At 30.7% G+C, this 22,430-nt stretch overlaps 3 protein-coding genes and 2 non-coding genes across 8 annotated transcripts; 4 read left to right on the top strand and 1 right to left on the bottom strand.

Annotated features, from left to right (window-relative positions):
* Nucleotides 1–1,435: 1,435 nt before the first annotated feature.
* Nucleotides 1,436–1,508, top strand: TRNAF-GAA (transfer RNA phenylalanine (anticodon GAA)). Its single transcript has one exon. It is a non-coding gene; the product is annotated as a tRNA-Phe (tRNA).
* A 2,320-nt stretch (nucleotides 1,509–3,828) lies between these two features.
* TRNAF-GAA (transfer RNA phenylalanine (anticodon GAA)) lies at nucleotides 3,829–3,901 on the top strand. Its single transcript has one exon. It is a non-coding gene; the product is annotated as a tRNA-Phe (tRNA).
* A 744-nt stretch (nucleotides 3,902–4,645) lies between these two features.
* On the top strand, nucleotides 4,646–9,208 carry LOC101265965 (serine/threonine-protein kinase WNK8-like). Of its 3 annotated transcripts, none has more exons than XM_004248040.5 (7): nucleotides 4,646–5,180; nucleotides 6,617–6,654; nucleotides 6,781–7,005; nucleotides 7,095–7,315; nucleotides 7,408–7,565; nucleotides 7,643–8,036; nucleotides 8,136–9,208. In XM_004248040.5, the coding sequence occupies exons 1-7, from the start codon at nucleotides 5,085–5,087 to the stop codon at nucleotides 9,017–9,019; spliced, it is 2,016 nt and encodes a 671-aa protein (XP_004248088.2). In that variant the 5' UTR covers nucleotides 4,646–5,084; the 3' UTR covers nucleotides 9,020–9,208. The 3 variants fall into 3 exon arrangements, with proteins under 3 accessions (XP_004248088.2, XP_069146471.1, XP_069146472.1); XM_069290370.1 differs by having other exon boundaries at nucleotides 4,952–5,180; nucleotides 7,101–7,315; XM_069290371.1 differs by lacking the exon at nucleotides 4,646–5,180 and having other exon boundaries at nucleotides 6,635–6,654; nucleotides 6,801–7,005.
* A 3,234-nt stretch (nucleotides 9,209–12,442) lies between these two features.
* LOC101266268 (calcium-binding protein KIC) lies at nucleotides 12,443–13,208 on the top strand. The gene has a single exon (XM_004248041.5). The coding sequence runs from the start codon at nucleotides 12,650–12,652 to the stop codon at nucleotides 13,019–13,021; it is 372 nt and encodes a 123-aa protein (XP_004248089.1). The 5' UTR covers nucleotides 12,443–12,649; the 3' UTR covers nucleotides 13,022–13,208.
* A 551-nt stretch (nucleotides 13,209–13,759) lies between these two features.
* On the bottom strand, nucleotides 13,760–16,873 carry LOC101266564 (serine/arginine-rich splicing factor RS31). Of its 2 annotated transcripts, none has more exons than XM_004248042.5 (6): nucleotides 16,747–16,873; nucleotides 16,308–16,431; nucleotides 14,897–15,009; nucleotides 14,535–14,767; nucleotides 14,201–14,443; nucleotides 13,760–14,083 (listed from the first exon to the last, which is right to left on the bottom strand). In XM_004248042.5, the coding sequence occupies exons 2-6, from the start codon at nucleotides 16,411–16,413 to the stop codon at nucleotides 14,059–14,061; spliced, it is 720 nt and encodes a 239-aa protein (XP_004248090.1). In that variant the 5' UTR covers nucleotides 16,414–16,431; nucleotides 16,747–16,873; the 3' UTR covers nucleotides 13,760–14,058. The 2 variants fall into 2 exon arrangements, with proteins under 2 accessions (XP_004248090.1, XP_010327014.1); XM_010328712.4 differs by having other exon boundaries at nucleotides 13,760–14,080.
* Between the last annotated feature and the right edge of the window lie 5,557 nt (nucleotides 16,874–22,430).

Genomic DNA, 22,430 nt, shown 5'->3' with positions numbered 1-22,430 from the left:
ATACTATATTTTATAAGTGAATTCAAAATTTTATGAATTTTTAGTTATATTATTTATTAAAATCTAATTTTTTTATTTTATAACCTGAATCATGGGTTCCACCGCGCTCTTGAATTCCAAACAGTTGTCTATGAAATGAAAATTAATGTTTAGTTACTTGTGTTTATAGAATGTGCATTTGAATTTCTGAAAAGATTTTTTGCAAAAATAAAAATAAAAAATGTTTGTATCAAGGTGGCTGTACAAATCATCTACAGTGAAGCATCCATTTAGATCTATCTGAAAAATCTTGCCTAATAGAGAGATAGTTGGAGAGGTAACAAAATCCTATACTTTTCATTACAAAACAAATAAACCGGAAAAAGACCCTTGCCTCCCTCCTTGCTTGTCAGTCTCTTATCTTGCTCGTGTATTTGGTATGTGAGATACACTACATTTATTATTATTATTATTGAAACAATACCATTGTTTGTCATATTTGATTTGAAAATCTTTTCATTTTTTGATGTTATAGAATTATAAGTTTGAAAAAAAAAAAGACTAGTCCACCTCAGCCCTCAGCCCTTCTAGGGCATGATTGGGTTGAGCATTTTTAGGCCCTACCAAATGAAGGATCGACCTGCCCTAACCCTTCAAACTTCTTGGCCCGCAAGATTTTGGCCCCATAAGCTAGACTGATCCTTTTTGACCACTCTAATTCTAATAATAAATGTCTTTTTAATAAAATAACGTATATGTGTATAATTCAAACTAATATATTATGTGTTATAGTGCAAATTATTATAATTGAAAAATAAGAGATGCCATTTATATAGTCTCTTAAACGTAAACAAAAATATATTTCTTTATTGTTAGAATTTATATCAATAAGTGGGGATTTAAATCTTGTATGTGTCTAGGATATATAGATAAATCTCGCGTCCACGCATCCCTTTCATCTTGCTTGTCACTCTCTTATCTCGCTCGTATATCTGGTATACGAGATATATATTAATTACAATAGATCTTTTTGTTAGTGTTATTGAAACTACACCATTGTTTGCCATATTCGATTTGAAAATCTTTTCATTTCTTGATATTATAGAATTATAAGTTTGAAAAAAAAAAAGAAGAGTTTATCCGCCTCAGCCCTCGACCCTTCTAGAGTTGAGTTGGATTGAGCATTTTCAGGCCTACCAAATGAAGTGTGCCTTAGTCCTTCAAACTCCTTGGCCTGTGAGGCTTGGGCTCCGTAAGCTAGACTGGTCCTTTTTGGTTGCTCTGATTCTAATAATAAATGTCTTTTTTTATAAATGGTGTATATGTATACCATCCAATCTAATATATTATGTGTTATATTGCAAATTACTATAATTAAAAACTCAGAGATGTCAGTATATAGACTCTTAAACATTAACAAAAATATATTTATTTTTGTTAGAATTTATACCAACAAGCGGGGATAGCTCAGTTGGGAAAGTGTTAGACTGAAGATCTGAAGGTCACGCGTTCGATCCACGTTCACCGCATCTTTTTTTTAAAAAAAAGTTTTTACCTTATTATAATTTCATACATTTTTTTTACAATTTTATTTTCACAAATAACAAACATAAAAATTATATTTGTATGTTATAACTATATTTTATATAATTGAGTCTGTGTGTGTATATATATATATATATATAATTTTTGTATATACATAAAAAAAAATTATTTGGGTGTGTTTATATATTTCGTCATACAAATGGATCTTGCATTTGTATATTTTAATATACAAATGGGTTCTGCTTTTGTATATTTCGATCTATTTGTATATTTTGGTATGCAAATGGGATGACAAAAATATGAAATGTCTTTACCAACTTTTCCCGGAGAGAGACAAAATAGATTGATTCTCGCCACTTTAATGAACCTCCAATGACTTTTGTTGCTTCGATGAAATCTGTGGTGATTTTTTCGTTGCTTTGACAAAATCTTTTGAGGATCCAAAAGGAATTGAATTTTGGTCTCGTCTAGTTGCGAAGTAGATGTGGGATGAGTTTTTTTTTTCTTAGCATTTTGTTAATACACGTGCTTAGTAGTGGTGCTTGTAGACACGTAATTTTTGACCAAACCTAAAATCTTACATCATTTTTAGAGCTTGAATATTTTTATAAATCTAAATTTAATATTTTGACTTTTAACTTATTTTATTAAGTTTATTTTAAAGTTGTGAAAACAATAAATATATATATATATATATATTTCTTTTAATTTAGATTTAATAAATAAAGTAGTGTCTCTTAATTTTATATATATATATATATATATATATATATATATATATATATATATATATATATATATATATATATATATATATATATATATATTTTATTTTATTTTTTTTGAAATTAGCTATTTAATTTTTCTTATATTTATATTGTTAATTATTATATATTATATTTATATACCACATATCCACACATGTACATATACCTCCACTTCTTTACACCCCTATATTACTACTCCTAAACACAACACATATATAGACAGACGCACAAACCACAGAACACACGACACACTTAGAAAAGTAGAAGAAAAAAAACATTTTCATTTCCTTTCAAGAACATAACACAAAACATAAAAAATTGTAAGTGTTTTAATCGTGATTCGGTCAAGATTTTTGTGATGTTCAATTTTAATTTATCTTTTTTAATTTATAATTTTGTTTCATTCATAATTCCATTGAAATAAGTTTGAAATTAAATATATTTAATGTTATTTATTGTTGTACAATTTTGATACTTTGAATAAGTTTCTAGTTAAAGTCACATAGAATATCATTAAATATCGAAAATTAATTAAAGATTTAGAGTTAATATTTTGAGTTTTGTTTTATAAAAAATAGCAATGTTTGACTTAAGATAGGTTGAATCATTAATTGAATTGCTATTTCTATACAATTTCTATTAATGTTAACATTTCCACATTTTAATCTAAAGAAACTTATATCATAAATCATATCATTTATTTTTGTTTACTATTTAAATTTGACTTGTTGAACCTTATTCAAATTTAGTTGATGCTAATAATAATGATTTGCTTTGAATAAGTTGTTTTGGATTTATAAAGGAAAACAATTAGTTTTAATGTCAAACAAACTTCTATACACCTCTTAATAATTAACTTTCATTATTTTAAGTCAAGAGGTGTAGATAAAGATTATTAGGTGTGATGAACTTGAAAGGTGAAGACAGTTATGTATCCAAATGTTATGATCGAGAATACAATTATGGATCCGATTTTGAGATTAATAAAAATTCAACAATTAAAAAATAAGCAAATTATGACACGTCGACACAAATTGTCCAAAATATATCAAGATAAGTATAAATCAATTAAAGCGATCGTGTAGAACCACGGGACTCGAGAGATGCTAATATCTTCTCTCAATCAATAGAATTTTTTACCCGAATTTCTGATTCGCAGACCAAACAAAGATTCATTTCCTTTTGATTAGGGATTAAACAAAAAGGTGACTTGGAACACCATAACCCAATTCCAAGTGACGACTCTGAAATAAATACAATGATTTCTTAATCAATACCGTCACTTTAAATTGGAAAAAACCCTTGACAGTGCTGACATGTGTTTTCATAGAAAGGAGAAAGGAGAAAGTATTAATTTAATGTACCAATTAGATTGCTTTTAGTACAATTCTTTAGTGTTGTGATATTCCCTAGTCTTGTTGGAGTAATCCAAACTAATATATTATATTATATTGCAAATTACAATAATCGAGTGTTTTTATATGTACTCTTGTAAATAGCAAATATATTTATTTTATGTTAAAAATTGTATCAACAAGCGGGGATAGCTCAGTTGGGAGAGCGTCAGACTGAAGATCTGAAGGTCACGTGTTCGATCCACGTTCACCGCATTCTTTTTTCTAAAATATAAACCTTATTTTAATTTTATGTAATTTTTTGTTTACAATTTTATTTTCACATATAACAAACATAAGAATGGATCCTGCATTTGTATATTTTGGTATACAAACGAGTCCTACATTTGTATACTTTGATTCCTACATTTGTATACGATATACAGTATACACATTCATAAAAAACGAGTCTTATATTTGTATACGATATCGCATACATAAAAGAAAAAAAATTTGAGCATACAAAGGGATCGTGCATTTGTATATTTTGGTATACAAACGAATTCTGCATTTGTTTATCTCGATTTATTTGTATATTTCGGTCTACAAATTGGTCCTGCATTATATATATCGTATATAAATAGGTCTTACATTTGTATATTTCAGTATATAAATAGGTCTTGTATTTGTATATTTCAGTGTATTTATATATTTCGATATATAAATGGGTCCAAAATTTGTATATTTCGATATACAAATGGGATGACAAAAATATGAAATGTTTGCTAGGAATTACAAAAAAAAAAAAACTATAATTATAACATTTAATTTGAATTAATAGTTTGTTATTTCATAAAAAAATCAAAAAAAATCCATATTTCTCTATTTACGTTAAACATCATGGAAGATACAAAAACACATCAACTAAAAACATAATTCCATACAATTTACATCAACTATAAATTCTTTTTATATATATATATATATATATAGCCAAGTGTTTGTTTCCTTTTATATAGCAATCAAATTTCCTTTTAACAAACCCTTCCTTTTCTCCATTTTTTTCGGTTCTTATCCCATTTTTTTTTCTAATCAACAATTTATATGTTGGATGCAATTTTATCATATCATCACAACAATTGAGTAAAGCAAAATTATTTTTTGTATGTATGTATGCATTTGAATGAAGAAGAGTTGTAGAAATTCGTTTTATAATGGAGAATGTTGTTATTGTTATGGAAATAAGTAAATCAATTTGTATATTTAATTCGACGAATTGGGTGGATCTCAATGATACCCAATGTCGATTCCTACGACAATTCTTCTTCCTCCCTGGCCTTTTCAGTCATTCAAAAAAATCATTTTTTCTTGATGAAATCCTCTTTTCTCTTTGAGTAAAAACCTTTTCTTCTTCTTCGTCGTCGTTGTTGTCGTTGTGTTTTGTTTTTGTTCAACAAAAATGATTTCTGGGGCTGGAATTGGAAATTGGGGTAATGAGACATACAATTTGCAAGATGACTATGTTGAGAAAGATCCTAATGGACGATATGTTAGGGTAATTTCTTTTTACTTTGTTTACGTTTTTATATTACGTGCCAAGGGAAATGTTTTACTAGAAAAATATTTGTGTATAACCTAGTAGGGGTAGGTATGTGAGGTGGTATGGATGGGGGTTAAGGTGTGTTGTGGAGGGTCGAGAGGAGATAAACAATGTAGAATGTTCGTTCTGGAGCTTGTTTTTTTTTTCTTTCTATTTTCGATAGAGAAAATATTTTTTAAAAAAACAGTCGAAAGCAAATTTTAAGTACCTAAGGTTCGTTATTCAATGTAATAGAGAGATTGAGGAGGTAGTATAAGGGCGAAGTAGATAAAATGGAGATTCGCATCTCGTGTTCTTTGTGATAAGAATGTGTAGTACAGGTGATGGTTAGGTCAACTATGTTATGAGATTGAGTGTTGATTAGTTAAAGAATTCTAAATTTAGAAAATGAGTTTAGCTTGAGCAAAGTATGCGTGTACAAAATCGAATCAAATCAAAAATTGAGTTAAACTAGAAAAAGAAACCGACTAATGGTTTGGTATTGGTAAAAAAAAAAATCTAACTATACTTGGTTTGATTTTAACTACAAAAAGTCAATCCGAGACCAAACCAATCATACGTTTATATATATATAACTTTTAAAATTTATGTTATACATAAAAACATTTATTTTGATGTAATTTCTATATATTATTTATAGATTTTCATAATTTTTTATCATTTAACATATGTTCTCAAGTTTTTTTTTTATACTTTCAATTTTGAACGGTCCAATAAAGGTAATAATCCATATTATATATTAGTAATTTTAGTAAAGCTCAATTCAAAATCAAATGAACATTAATGCTAACAAAATAAATTAATTCAACATGAATGTCATTAATGTTGAATAATTGTTCTTTAATATTACATTGGCTTAGACATTTAAAATAGACATAATACATAAATGTACCCTTTAACTTTGTCTCATTTCACATTTATGCCCTTCAACTTTGACTATGAACAAGTAGACACTTAAACTTGCATAAACTTTAACAAGCAGACACAAAAGTCCTACATGGCACGATACACGTAGGACTAAAAATGCCATGTAGGACATGTATGTCTATTTGTTCAACTTTATATCAGTTTAAGTGTCTACTTGTGCACACCCAAAATTGAAGGACATAAATGTGATTTGAAACTAAATATTTATGTATAATGCCTTTAAAATACATAACCTAATTTTAATTTTTCTTTAATGTTTAATCATGTAATTTATACTTATTACATTTATTTTGACATGATTTAATACTTATAAATTATGACGAGTTTCATTATGAGTTATCAATTTACAATATTTATCTTGATAAGATTTCATTATTATGTATTTTGGTTAAATTAAAGAAATATTGGAAACAGAAGTTAAAGAAAATATATAACACACACCTGCTTCTGTTTTCTCTTAACAGTATAATGAGGTATTGGGAAAGGGAGCATTCAAAACTGTGTATGTTCTTCACCTTTTATCTCTTTTTCTTTTTGTTTTCATTTTGATCTCTTGATTTTGATATAATTGAGAATTCTTTTAATTGAAATAACTAAGTTGTTCTGTTCTCAAACTCTGTTTTTTTAGTTACAAGGCATTTGATGTAGTTGAAGGTATTGAAGTTGCATGGAGTCGCGTAAAAATGGAGGACGTGCAGCCACCAGAAAGTTTGGAAAAATTGTATTCAGAGGTTGATCTTCTAAGACAATTGAAACATGAAAACGTAATGCAGTTATACGATTCGTGGATCGATCACAAGAAGAAGACAGTTAACATGATTACTGAGCTCTTCACGTCTGGGAATCTGAGGCAGTGAGTTTTTTTTTTTGTTTTTTGTGAGTAGTTTCTTTATTTGGTTTTGTTCTGTTTTATTCGTTAAAATGGTGGAAAAAAAAATGTAGATACAGTAACAAGTATAAAAGTGTTGATATGAAGGCTATAAAGAATTGGGCAAGACAGATTCTTCAAGGTTTAGAGTATCTCCATAGTCAGAATCCACCTATCATTCATCGAGATTTGAAATGCGATAATATTTTTGTTAATGGAAATCATGGGGAAATCAAGATTGGTGATCTTGGATTGGCAACTATTATGAACCAACCAACTGCTAAGAGTGTTATTGGTATGGTTTTTCTCTTTTGTTGTACAATTTATTTAGACAAAATTTCGCGGTTTTTTCAGTACTGATTCAATATATTTTATTATATACGAAAGGGACTCCTGAATTCATGGCTCCCGAGCTGTACGAAGAAGAGTATAATGAACTAATAGATATATATTCCTTCGGAATGTGTATGTTGGAAATGATAACTTTTGAGTACCCTTACAGCGAGTGCAAGAACTCTGCTCAAATTTATAAGAAAGTTAGCTCGGTGAGTTCTGTAACTCGATGTTTAAATCTGTGTACTGTTTGTAATGGTGTCGATCTAAAAGAACTTTGCATTATCAGGGCGTTAAACCTGCTTCCCTCAGTAAAGTTATCGATCCTCAAGTCAAAGCATTCATTGGAAAATGTTTGGTTGCAGCATCTGAGAGATTGTCAGCCAGGGACCTCCTGAAAGATTCGTTTCTTCAAGTCGAAAACTTGAAGGACTCAGTCGATAATCAAACTCAGTTACCCAAGCAAAGTCCTGGATCGTTGAGTTTATCGAAGCCATTAACTCATCCGATGGATATGGATTTCGAGTCTAACCAATCTACATATACAGATTCTAGTTACGGAAGCCCTAGCATTCCAGGTTTGGAATTCCAAAGATGTCATCAGAATAACGAATTCAAATTAATGGGGAAGAAGAATGACGACAACTCAATTTCATTGACTTTGCGGATCAGAGATCCTGCTGGTAAAGTAGTATATATATGTATATCAATTTGTTGTTTTTGAGCATTGCGGAATCATATATCCTCTTTTGCTTATTCCAAACATTTGGTTGATCGCGCAGGTAGTGTAAGAAATATACATTTCATTTTCTATCTTGAAACTGACACTGCACCATTAGTTGCTGCTGAGATGGTTGAACACTTGCAGCTATCTGATCATGATGTAGCTTTTATCGCTGACTTTATTGATCACCTAATAATGAAGATATTTCCAGCTTGGAATCCGTCTTCTGGTGACCACCATTCGAGTGGAGGGAGAAATCCAAGCAAACAACCTCATGAAAACTTGAACTTGTCTTCAAATTCGTGGCAAACAGACGTGAGTGGTTGCCCGTACAAGTCCATAGGTCAACAAGGTGTTATTTCTGACTTTAACGTGGTTGGTGCTCAAAGTGATGTGAATTCAGATGACGCTTCTCATCATGTTACATTTGCTTCCCCATCGCGCTATGGAAAATCTCAACAATCAGTAGTTTCGAGAGTAATGGCTGAAGATGCTACTGTATGGTCTGATGATCATATTAATGATGGATTTCCTAGAAGTTGTAGTACAAACATCTCGGAGATGGATTTTAGGTACTTGTTTCACGATGAATGGACAACACAGGAAAACAACAGTGATGTTGCAGAACGCGTGCCATCAAATGAATATGGAAAGGATTCAGAAATAATGACTTATTCAGATATCGACAAAATTTCAAGAGGTATGAGTTTGTCAAGTGGTTCTTTCTCTACTATGGTCGAGAAAGATGAGGATACTGAGCTAAAATTGGAGATGAAAGCGATTGATTTGCAATATCAGCAGTGGTTTCAAGAACTCTCGACAATGAAGGAAGAGGAACTGGAAAACTGCAGGAAGAGATGGAAGACTAAGAAAGTTGGCAAGCAACTGATCAAGACTGGATGCGTTGCCAACTTTCTTCAAATATCCGAGTTTGTCTTGTAGAATAATGAAGGCTAGCTAGTATTCGTTCTTCTTCTTTTCCTACGCTTAACTCTATATAGCTTCGATCCTTGAAGGATCTTCTGGTCTCATTCTATACGCGGATATTATGGTAGGTGGAAATCATACTATAAGTTGTGTACATTGTTGTATAGCTCTCTTTGTTTCTACCTTGGCTCTGTTCTGTGGCCACATTTGGTCTGAGTGTGCCTTTTAGTTCTAATCTCTTGCTAGTTGTAAAAGAGGCAAGTGGCTTGTGAGATTACATCTATGTAGCCTACAACAACAACAACAACATATCCCAGGGTTTGGGGAGGGTAAAGTGTGTGTAGACTTTACAGTGATAAGGTCTCTCAACTCATTTATATCTATGTAGTCTAATGAGTTATATGCGTTTTATGTAAATAATGTCATTGTGGGGTCATGACTCGCGTGATTTGATCTAGAAAATTCTTGGTCTTTTTGCCCTAGTATTCTTGCCCGCCCAAGAGAACGGTCTATGGGTTTTTTTTACCCTAATAGTCTCGCCAACCCAAGATAACTATTTATCATATCTAAAAAAAACTTGATCTTTTTATTCTAAACTCTCGAGAGCCCAAGAGAACGATCTATATCGAGAAAATTCTTGGTCCTTTTGCTCTAATACTCTCGCCAGCCCAAAAGAACTGTCTAACTTTCTGTATATATCAATAAAATCTTAGATCTTTTTATCCTAATACATCGCCCGTTCTAGAGAACGTATAAGTTTGCACACATGAAAAGCAGAGAAATCACCATAGTCAAAAGGTCCATTTTTGTTTTACCTTTGTTTCTTGTAGCAATTGAACCAAATATATTAGGCAAATATGAAACTTACTGGGACTAGACAAGTTCAATAAAAAGAAATTGGACGATAAAAGATAATATTATTACAAGAAGATAAATATGTAGAAATTCTATTTACAAGAAATTCCTATCAATATTCTCCATTTGCTGGCCAAGAAAGAAGAATCCAAAATTGCAAATAATTTCTCAAAGTGATGTGATTATTATCAATAGAGAATATAATATATGAAACAATATGATAAAAACGATTAACTTTTCTTTTTCGAACATATTCTCAAACATAATAGTTTGGTGCATAAAATATTTTATGTTTGTGAAATTTAAAAAAAAATCAGATCTTATAAGGAGTGATGTAGACAACATATCCTAATATTAAATATTATTGACTATTTTTATAACTTGTACTCGTAATTTATAACTCAAAACAAAAATAATTTTATTATTATTCCAAAACTTTGCTTACGTAAAGCAAATAATAATAATTTGGTGCATAAAATATTTTGTGTTTGTGGAATTTAAAAAAGGATCAGATCTTATAAAAAGTGATGTAGACAACATATCCTAATGCTGACATTATTAACTATTTTTATAGCTCGTGCTCGCAATCTATAACTCAAAACAAAAATAATTTTATTATTATTTCAAAACTCTGCTTACGTAAAGCAAATAATAACGGTGGAAAAAACAAGCCACCACTTTGGCAGGAATATATTCATACATATCATTTTCACACATATACTTTATTAAAAAATAAAAAGTTCTCTTTCTAATTTAATTTGTATTTTAAATAGATACATGTTATATTTATATTCAGCTAACGTCTAAAAACGGTTTTATGTATAAACGGAAATATAAGATATTAGTTTTAAACATTTTATTTAAAACTTTATCTTTATTAGTTTTAATAAAATAAGCTTATGGACTTTAGTGTATAATTTTAATATATAGTACCAAGTAAACATCCTTTATTTTCATATTACTAATCGATACAAAAATGATCTTTAGCAGGCAATTAATTAATAACAATAACTTGATATGTATTTTTAGCAGCAATTAGTATCTTTAACGACATTAGGTTGAATGACTATTAACTAATGTCAATAAAGACTTTAACACTTTCTGTTAATGTATTCACTGTCTGCTAAAAAGTATTTTTGTTATAGTGAATCTCACTATCTATAAGCGATTTTCACTCATCTTTTAAGAGTGTTATAAAACAGATATATGTTTTCATTTGATTAATCAAAATATTTTGTAAAGAATATCTTTTTTAGATCATAAAAATAAAAAAAACAACTTTCATAATGAAAACAAATTATAATTTGAGTCGGCTATTTCAAGTTAATCATCTCTTCCCCCGTCCACTCAATTCCCTAACTTCCACACCCCTTGACCATTTCATCCCCTCTACTATTTCACGTTTATTGTCTCTTCCCCATCCACTGAACACCCCTCGACTACCTCGTCTCCTGCCAGCCGCCACTCTCGAACCTCCACTTTCATAATATTTTGTCGTATTACTTATAAAAATGCTTTTAAATATATTTAAAAATTGAGTAAGAAATTACTTATTTTTCAAAAAAAATATTTTCTTCGTATCAAATACGCAAATAATTGAGGCAAGGACCACGCATTACATAAATACATAGGTAGAAGACAAAAAAAACAAAAGGATCAAACCAAAAGGAAGCTTCAAAGAAAGAGATCACTTATGACATCTAGCTAAATTAAAAATCACAAGTCTCTTTGAAGTTCCCCACCTATGAACCTTCCTAGAAACCTTCATCATATAAACTATCCTACACGATATAATAAGATCAATAGATGCTGTTGACAACTTGGAAACAACTACAAGTTCCACTCAGACAGTGACGAATTCAAAATTTAAATATACAAAAGACTTTTTTATGTCAGCTTTATTATCGTTTTAATATATAACATATCTATATTTTTCAAAAACACCACCAATAAACATATATTCGTAAAAAAGCAAATCAAATATCTAATGTTTTTGGCAAAGTGAAGAATATAACTATACAAACATGACACAAATCTACTAAACTTTTTTTTGTACATTCCTTATTATAAAGTTGCATCATTTTAATATTTAAGTTAAGTAGTTTACAAAAGATTTTGTCAATCTTTTTTAGTCTTTTTCAATGTTGAGGAAAGAAAAGTCATTTAGTTGGCAAGTACATTTATGTAATTTTTAGAAACTTAATATGAATAGAACGAAAACAAACTTAGTGTTAGCCACACCTATAGTCTATAGATTAGAATCTAGAAATAAAAGAGAGGTAGCGTAAACAACTCCAACAACTTGCTTATTAAAAGGAAAAATTAGGTTGTATAGTCGTTTATTAAAATAATGATCAGTAAATATATATTTTATTATGATATGCATTAAGTATACATTTTAAATATAAAATAATGTATAATTTATATATTTAATTAGTGAATAACTAGTTTTAACAAAATTAGAGTCCCTACATAAACCATCCATTCATATGATTCCATATGAATTAATATGGACCATAGAACATAGCCCATCCCCACTCTCTTTTACCTATCCTACCTAAATTAATGATTCTTCCCAATTGACAATGTAACAATATCTTTTTTATACTTTCATAATATTCACCAAAATAATTACTTTACAGTTGGAATTTCAAGGGAACTTTCCTATTATACTTTACAAGAAATTTTAGCACTATAAATATAGTTCTCAACATTTTCTTATGCTAATAGGAACTTTCATTCATATCAGTTTGTTGTTGACATCTAATTTTGTCCTAAGTACGAAGAAAAATGGAAACTTACAAAGTTTGCGAAGGAACAACAGAATATCAAGACTTGTTACCTGTGATGGCTGAAAAATTAGACGTGGAGGCCTTTGTGGCGGAGCTATGTGGTGGGTTCAGGCTTCTATCAGACCCTAAAAATGGATTGATCACATCGTCGAGCTTACAAAAGAATTCGGGTTTTTTAGGGATGGAAGGGATGAGTAGAGAAGATGCAGAGGCTATGGTAAAAGAAGGAGACTTAGATGGAGATGGAGCACTGAATGAAACTGAATTTTGTATTCTTATGGTTAGACTTAGTCCAGAAATGATGCAAGATGCTGAGGTATGGCTTGATAAGGCACTTCAAAGAGAGTTAGCTAAATCATCTTGTTCATAATTGTCTATCAAAAATATGAAATGGACAAGAAGAAGAAAAAAAGAATATGAGAAGCTTTAAATATCATATGTATTATGGATTGAATGTTAAATTATATTTGTTCATTCCATATTACCATTCCCTCTCAATTGGATGTAATAAGTTTTAAGTTTACTAGTTTCTAATTGAGATGAAAAGTTTATTTCAATTCTCAATATCAACATAATCCTCCTTCAAGTTTGACTAACTTCCCTAAACTATGTACCCTACACCACTCCTATTTTTTTTTTTTTGTGATGTCCGATAAACTTGCATGAATTTTGACTATTTAATCGGATACATATTACTTTCCACTAGTACTGGTCATTGCGGGTAATACTGCCACCCAAAGTTTAAGTAAATAAGAAGATACATGTTAAGCCATACTTTTTTCGAACTTTACTTTCTTATCGTTTTCATCTACTTCACCTAGAATTGGTGGTGGTGTTTATAAGGATAATTCATTCCAAGGGAAAGAAAAGAGTATATTGTGGGATGGAAAAGTATTGATGCTGAGAATATTTTCTTTAAACTACCACACTGAGTTTGCGAGGTCTAATCTTTACCACGACATTAATAATAACTCAGCTCTTTGAGAGTAAATCACCAGTTTGAACTCCTTTCTCTTGATCGACTATATCGTTTCATGTACAACAAATATTTCACTTATGACGTGCTTACTAGGGAATTCATTTAGCTACAAGTTGTCATAGTAAAACATTAAATAGAAAAAAGATCCCCTTTTTATGGCGTTCCAGATTTATGTACTTGAACAAAAGTCTCCAATCCTATCTATGAGATAATACTCCAACATTCATAGGAAATGAGAATACTACTACTACTACTAAACAATGTTTTCCCCCACAGCTAAATTCACAAGCTACAGTCAACTAAGTTAAAGCAACAAAATGCAACAGCTACACTGATAAACGATAGATCTTTCTCCTACACAACCAGACTGCATCAAGCATTTACATTATGACAGCACAAGCTCTCCCACATAAAGAACTGACTCAAGTTCAAGACCTCCGAACAGGAGACCTGCTGAAAAATACACAAAAGGGAAACGTCAACAAGTGTTACCTACTACTCGCATCAAGAAATGTTAAGACGTTTAAGACCAAACAGAAAAAGAAAATAAAAGGATTTTTTTTTTACTACCTGCGATACCTTCCATACTGTGGACTCCTGTATCTGTCATATGATGGACCATTATGAACAGGACTCCGAGGTCGGCCATAATCAGGACTCGGTCGGTTCCTACGATACACTGGACTTGGTGACCTTCGATAAGGACTATCCCTTTGCCTGCCATAATCTCGTCTAGGGCTGTTATATTTGTCCCCCCTCTCATCGTCATCCTTCAATGCATACTCCACAGAAACCACTCTATCCAGGACCTTACTGCAAAATGCATGAGCAACTCACTTCTTGTTAGGAAACAAACACACAGATTATTGCATATATGAGCAGTAGACTAAAATATCTTACTAACCTCATGTGTGTACACTCCAAAGCTCTTGTGGCTTCTTCCTGATTTTCAAACTGCACAAACGCAAAGTTGCGGCGGATGCGAACATGAAGGACTTTGCCATGAGGTTCAAAGTGTTTCTCTATGTCTCGGACCCTAGTACGGATAGGGTCAAAATTAATTACAAACAATGTTTTGGTCGGTCTCTGGTTTCCACCAGACTTGGGGCCACCATCATGATGCCTACCACGTTCACCCTGTCAAAACAAAGTCATAATCAATTAAATAAGATGACAATTGTTAACATATTGCACTGCCTTCCAGGAAGGAAATGTCTATCAGCTTGCATTTCTCAAATTTAGGACGGATGGAGATGGAAACATTACTTTTGCCCATTCCACGGAGAGCCGGCGCCTTTCATAACCAAATGGCATGTTGTCAGTCCCACGGATTGCATCTGCTGCATCTCGGTCATCCTCAAAGTAGACGAAAGCATACCCTGTGGTAGTTGTAAAGACTTAATTATAAGGCCGAAAGAACAGTAAGACATGGGATCTTAAGTCTTTTCAGTAGAGTATACATCGGCTAAATCAAAGTTCTCATCTCCTTCAGAAATTAAATACCGTACAACACCTGCAAGTATGTGAGGACTTGAGGAAAGTAAGGAAGTAGAGGCCTTGCATGAACTAGATCATGATGATGATGATGATGGTCGAGGTGATGAAGGCTTATTAAGGGTTTAAAACTCAGGTCTGAGTAGTCATTGCTAAGCATGCATCACCAATTTCAGAGCACGATTTTCAGAATTGGTAGGCATGGCATGATATAATTCATTGATCCCCTTTATTAGTAGTTGTAGGCATGGCATGATGAACTGACTGATCCCACCATGATCATTCTCGTGATAAGCAACATAAGTAGTGAAGTAAGTGAATGACAGAAGATCGATGTAAGAAATTCAGAACACAATTGCATCAGTGAGAAGGAGGAGATCAAGCAGGCAGATAGGGGCACAGAAGTGTTGAGCCATGATAGAAGCTCTTTTTCCTTAGTAGATGTGCCTGCGGCAAAATAAACACTTGAATGTGGAGATCTTTTCCAAATGAATGTTTGGTTCCACATTATGTCTTGACAACTCAGGTATAGCATTTCTACATGCTACAGACAGAGTCATATAGCTATATTGTTTGTTTAACCAAAATAATTATAGTCAACTCTCCCAAGTGGTAAAAAAATGTAACCTAAAATACACCTCAAATAAGCACATACTTTCCAACGTCAAAATAATTAAACAAGACAATAATTTAGATAAGACACCAGAACCAAAAGACGCTAATGATATCAGACAAGCATACAAGAACTTGCTTACAAAAAATTATCATCCAAGTATAGTCATTAATTTATAATGCTGAAAATGAAACTCATTAAATAACAACTCCATACAATGAAATCATTAAAGCTCTACTACCCTTTATGTACCAAGAATTGCGGGGATCGTGATCACACAAAGAAATTACTAATATAGAAAAACAATTCTCACATATAAGTTTTGTAAACATATACGAAAGTTTTGGGCAGTATAGGACAGACAATCCGAGGCATTCGCAGAAGACTCCTATCCAACACATAAAGTGCAAACTCATATATAGAGGGTGAGGTCCATGAAACTTAAAACCCCAAGTTAACCCCATGACAGGCCACAAACGTATTCCAACTTTGCTTCTTAAAGCAACATATACACCATAAGACAAGTAATCAAAACCCAACTAGCTAAATCTTTTAGAAAAAACGCTATACCAGATTTCATGTCGACTCGCTCAATTCTTCCATACTTGGAAAAAAACCGTTCCAGTTCTGACTGACGAGTATCAAACTCAAAGTTCCCGACAAAAATAGGCCTCATCTTCACCTCAAGTAAAACCTGAAATCGATCAAACATCACAAAAAAGATCAGTTTTGAGCCAAAAAAAAGAAGCAAATTACAGCAAACCCTAGTTTTGAAATGCTTAAACTCTTCATATCTTAAATCCTTACCAACTAAACCCTAATTTAGAAAAAAAAAAATTTCAATAAATAGGGAAAATCAGCATTTTTCCAGACATAGCTACATTTGTGAAATTCATTACTTTCTAAAAGAAAAAAAATAACCATCTTTCTAATCAGCAACGATAATAGCAACAATTAGAACCCTAATTTACAGTAATTTTACCAGAAAATCAAAATTAAAAAGCTTTACCTTTTACAAAAGAAGACGGAAAAACCCTAGTAAATTACACATCAAATGGGGCAGAATGGGTTTAAATACTGATCCGGAAAAAGAAAATAATGGATTTGGGCCCATTTCATGACTATTTGAAATGTATGCCAATTAAATACTGACCCGGCCCATCTCGCATTGCTCAAATTTTAAAGAGAATTTGGCACTCGAAGATTAATAGGTAATGGAGTGTTATTGTATTTTCTAAGGGTTTAAGTTTTAGGGCAATTTTCACATACAGCAAATAAAAAATTCATTTTTGTATGCTATAGCAAAGTTTGCATAATTGCGCTCCATAGCAAACATAGAAACTGTATAATTCGTTATACATATACAGTTGAAGCAAATTGTATAAAACGAAGTGTATAAAACAAGAAAGAGAAAGACACTTGGGCAGAGAACTCTATAAAAACAAAGTGTATAAAAAGAATTATATTATTATAAGTGTATAGAAAGATTTTATACAATTTGAATTTGTATAAAATGAGAAAGAGAGAAAGAAAAAATATACTTCACAAGGAATATACAATTGAATCGAATTGTATAAAATGAGAAAGAGAGAAATTAGATACAATTTGAAAATTGTATAAAACGAGAAAGAGAGAAAGGCAAAAGAAACTGGGCAGGGGAGTATTTTTATTGTATAATTATAAGTGTATAGGACGAAAATATATGTACTTGCATGTGTATATACAATTTTCTCACGTTTTATACAAACAGAAACGCAATTTATACATTTCTCTTCTGTTTGTATAAGTGAGAAAGGCGAAGGTGGCGAGCGAGATCTAGAAGAGGGGAGAGAAGGGAACAAAAATATATGTATTTATACAATAAACTCTGCTTTATACAATTAGAAACAATTTTTATACACTTGTGTTTGTACAAAAAGTGAGGAAGCAAGCGAGAGATTGGAGGAGAGTGGCGAGCGAGATATTTGGGAGAGAGGCTCCAGGCAATTTTTTGCAAACGTTTGCTATGGAGCACAATTAAATCAAACACTATCTACTCCATTTATTTTGGGTTATTAGTTTTCTATTAAATACAATTTTCTCCTAGTTTTATTGGTGTTTGTCGTTGTACTAAATGTATTACTTCTTCCGTTTCATTTTATATGTCACAATTTTACTTTACACTTGCATTAAGAAATGATGTAACTTTATTAATAAATGACAAAAATAATTAATTATTCTACCAAGGTATAATAGAAAAAATATGATAATTTATGCATAACTTTTGTAAAATGATAAGTATTATGGTTCAACTATTTATAGAAAAGAATGACATATAAAATGGGAGGAAAGGAGTATTATAGTTCTTATTTTTAATAGCTATTGTTGTTTATTTTATTTTGATTGTCACACTATTTTGCTCTTCATCTATTTTGTAGCTTTTTGCATTGCTTTTCTTGTTAGTTGATATTTTTATAGTGTTTTATTCTTGTTTGTATTTGGATTGAATATATCTTAAGAAGTTTGATATTAATTTGACAAATATTCGGAAAATTTTTAGGAGAATTCAAGCTGAATTTTAAATTGAAAATTTGAGTTTTAAGACGACTTCATATATAAAGAGAAATTTTGAAATGTTAAAGTTCTTATAAAAATTATCTTTTGATGATTCAATTTTTTCTTCTGATTTTGAAACGTGAATTATGAAATATGAGAGTTAATTTCTGATTTCTGAACATAAAATGTGGATTATGAAATACTTTAACTAATTATTATCTCGGTTAATGAATATGAACAAAGCTTGAAGCACAAATGATTTAGTAATTTCTTGATTGTTTCCTATAAATTGGTTTGAATTTTTTTTTTTGTACAAGTGTTTCTACATAAGATAGGAGTTTATTTTTAATTTTAAATTTGAATTAAGAGAGACTTGAATAAATTTGATGAGTTTTTGGGCCAAATTTCATATTGAATTTAGAAGTTGAAGAAAATCAAACTTATGTATGTCATGTGTATACACTTGTATCTCTTATACATCATTATATACTTGGGAAAATTATGCAAAGTAGCAAATATTTAGCCAATATTAAATATTATAGCTATAGTTTAAAGAATATTGTAATTCGCGGCTACAGTTTCTTCAATTCTTGTTATTTACCTAATTTGAACAATTCGTATGATTTGTATAAGTCACATGATTTGTATAAATTCATAATTTGTGTGATTCAGTTCTTGAATATATAGATTCAAAATTTTGCATATGCTTACCCTAGCTATTTGTATACAATTTATGAAAAAAATTTGCTGATAAATTACTATGTTTATATATTGACAAGCGAAATATATAAGGAGAGTTTTTTTATACTATTGGTACCAAAGCCTTAAGTGAGGAGCATTTTGGAAGAAACCGCTTGGAGATTAAATTGATTAAGAGCACATTTTTTAATCTCTATGATTAGTTAGGTTTAAAATATTTACTCCATTTATACGATAATATATATATATATATATATATATATATATATATATATATATATATATATATGCACACATAGCATGGCAAGTAAGCTTATATGAAGTTTAATATTAAATAAATAGTTTTTGTGAACACTATGGTAGTAATTAGTTTCTATAAGATTGTATACTATGATGTTATCTAAATCGTGATATTATCTAAATTAATTTAGTCTAATCATTTTAGCCCCTCTTTTTCTCTCTCTCTCTCACACTCAGATACATATTTAACTTGACTAACATTATATATATTCAATGATGTAAAAAGGGGAAGATATTAATGTGAACTTGATCCATGGAAGACATGCACTTGATACTGATCAAAGATTAATGCATTGAATATATGCATTTGTATCGATTTTAATGTTACTATTTTTTTATTTTTTTTTGTTGAGAACATATATACTTAAAGTTGTGCAGGCTGAGTCCAAAACAGACAATATCACTAGCACAATGGATTGTTACAAATGGTATCAAAGTTATTTCTGTGTCAGCCAGAGTTGGTAAAAAGCGAGACAAACCTCAATGTTGAGTCTAGAGGATGTTGAGTCCATAGAGAGGGTGTATGTGATGCCCCAGCTTAAGACAAGAAGTTCTACATCGACAAAAACACAAGCAGTGACTCATTTTAACATTTGTGCGGACCTATATGCCCAAAACGGACAATATATTACTAGCAGGCTGGGTTGTTACATGAACTATCAAGATCTCTACACCTAGTCATTTATAGGGTTGTAATGAGTGAAATTGAGTCCCTAGACTCTTGTGAGATCTATATCTTGCAAAGTCAATGTTGTTGATCAAGCCGGTTAATTCTTATATTGAAGATGCATATGAATTTGTCATTATCAAAAAGAAAGAATTTGAGGTGAGCTAAAATTAATTTTGATGACTTAAAATAACTCCAAAAAACCAAGTCCTTTACATGTCTCTTGAGGCAAATATAATCATCATTTTTTTCTCTCTTAAGCAAGCTGTTTTCTACGATAAATTTATTGTATTCTTCTATTCGACAATCTTACTTCTTGTTTAATGTTTTTATTAAGAACCTGATTCTTCAACACAACAAGGTGGACAGCTAAATTAAGGATAAAGATTATAGCATGGACAGAAATAATGTAGATCACAAAAAAGATATGGCTCTAGTCTACCTCAACTTTATGTGTCATGCACTCCTAACCAATCCAAATGGAACAATCGACTTTATAAAAAATGATTGGATCATCAAAGCCACTATCTATACAAATAGTTAGGTAGAAATGTGACCCAACCCTTTTGATACTGGTGGAATCAGAAATTTTATCAATAATGTCTAAGAATAATGGTGTGTGACTGTCAAGTTAATACATAGAAATATTGTGTTGTTTAGGGTTCAAACCCGTAACTCCTTCATTCAAATGGACACTCATTATCAATACGCCAAAGTCATAGCTTTTATTAAAGGTGTCCAACTTTTAATATATATCCTTCGTTCAAATGGACACCTATTATCACTATTGCTTTTTTTTTTTGGCTAATTAAAGACCACCTTTCAACAAATTTGAGGCATGTCTCTTACATACTTTCTTGCAAATAATAGCTCAAAAGAAGATCTAAAAAACGTGCCTTGCCTGTTGGGGGAAAAGGAGATGGACCATTTGCTAGCTAGCTAGACATTATTGGCTACCTTTTATTGGAAAAAAATAAATAAAAATCACATAAATCATCGGATTTCGGATGAAATTTGTATTCAACTTAATTAGGTTGATACTGTTTACGAAAAATTCTGTTTTGTATATCGTTGACTACTAAAATGTAAATCATCGTCCAATCTACATTATTATTATTATTATTAGGATGCAACGTATCAAGTGAATTAGAGAAGTACTTGTTTTGTATTGTGCATTTGGGATTCTTCTTATTGCATTTGTAGCTAGGAATTGATAATGAAAGATAGGAGTAAGTGAAATGGACCAAAAGAATAGACCCACCTCTAGGAATAAATGCACCAAATGCAAAACTTGCCCACCTGATCATAGAAACATGATAGCTAAGCTTTTGAGAGAATCCAAAGCAAAACTTAGTAGGCTTACTTTATTTAGAATTTATGGAGTCGGAGCTGAAGATGGATTGTATTTAATTATGTTTTTTAGCGTGAAGAGAATGGTTAGTACAGTTGTTCATGTTTAAATGTACTTAAATATAATATCAAACGAAAAAATTGACCTAAAAAACAAAGTTATAAGTTGTTTTCCAAAGATGATGTATACTTTATGCTGGATTTGAAACTTTCATGGCCAAACACTGATTTTCAAATAAAGTGAAATTATTTGAGGAAAAAGTGAATACTCTCTTCGTTTTATTGACTAAACACTTCCCTTAAAGAAAATCTTCATTTTAGGTTTTTATTTTACTAAATTAACCTTATGAATTATTCTTTGAAAATCTTAATTTGACGAGTACTAATATTTTATGTAGTTATTTAAAGATAAGAATCGTATTGAAAGAAATAATAAATTCCATGTGATTACTCTGTCTCTGGCATCCCTTTTCTTCCCCTTCTTTATCTTAATTTGCTAAAAAACCTGAACAAGTAAAAATAGATACATATATTTTTATATTTTTAGTATACGAATCGAATAAACCAAATCCGATAAAATAATTTTTATGACCAAACATATCCTATAGTCATAAAGAAATAATAACTTCCCTGTGATTACTCTGTCTCTGACATCCCTTTTCTTCCCCTTCTTTATCTTAATTTGCTAAAAACATGAACGGGTAAAAATAGATATTTTTATATTTTTAGTATACGAACCGAATAAACCAAACCCGATAAAAGATTTTTTTATGACCAAACATATCCTTTAGTCATAAAGAAGCCTAGCTAGAGTTGTATGTGGGGAATGTTCTCTCCTTTAACTTTTACTCTGGCTACAATGAGACATGCCACTAGTTGTCAAATTGCTTCTAGCAATGTCTTCCTCCCTACATAGCTTCATTGTATACTAAAATGTGGTTGTAGTTCCATAAAATTAAATGTGTAATGTGTATTATTATTTTTTTTTAAAAAAAAGAGGTGGGACTAGCATAATTTTGACTATCTATATATCTTCTAGCATAAATGAGTTATATAATCATTGTACGAAAGAATTTAAATTCTTTCGATAAAATAATAATTTGTCATCATGGGACCTTTTTCTAACTATAGATTACGCCATT

The sequence above is a fragment of the Solanum lycopersicum genome, chromosome 10 (genome assembly GCF_036512215.1).
Source record: "Solanum lycopersicum chromosome 10, SLM_r2.1".
Classification (NCBI taxonomy): domain Eukaryota; kingdom Viridiplantae; phylum Streptophyta; class Magnoliopsida; order Solanales; family Solanaceae; genus Solanum; species Solanum lycopersicum.
Note: the sequence above shows the minus strand (reverse complement) of the source record. Positions and strands in the feature narration are given on the sequence as shown.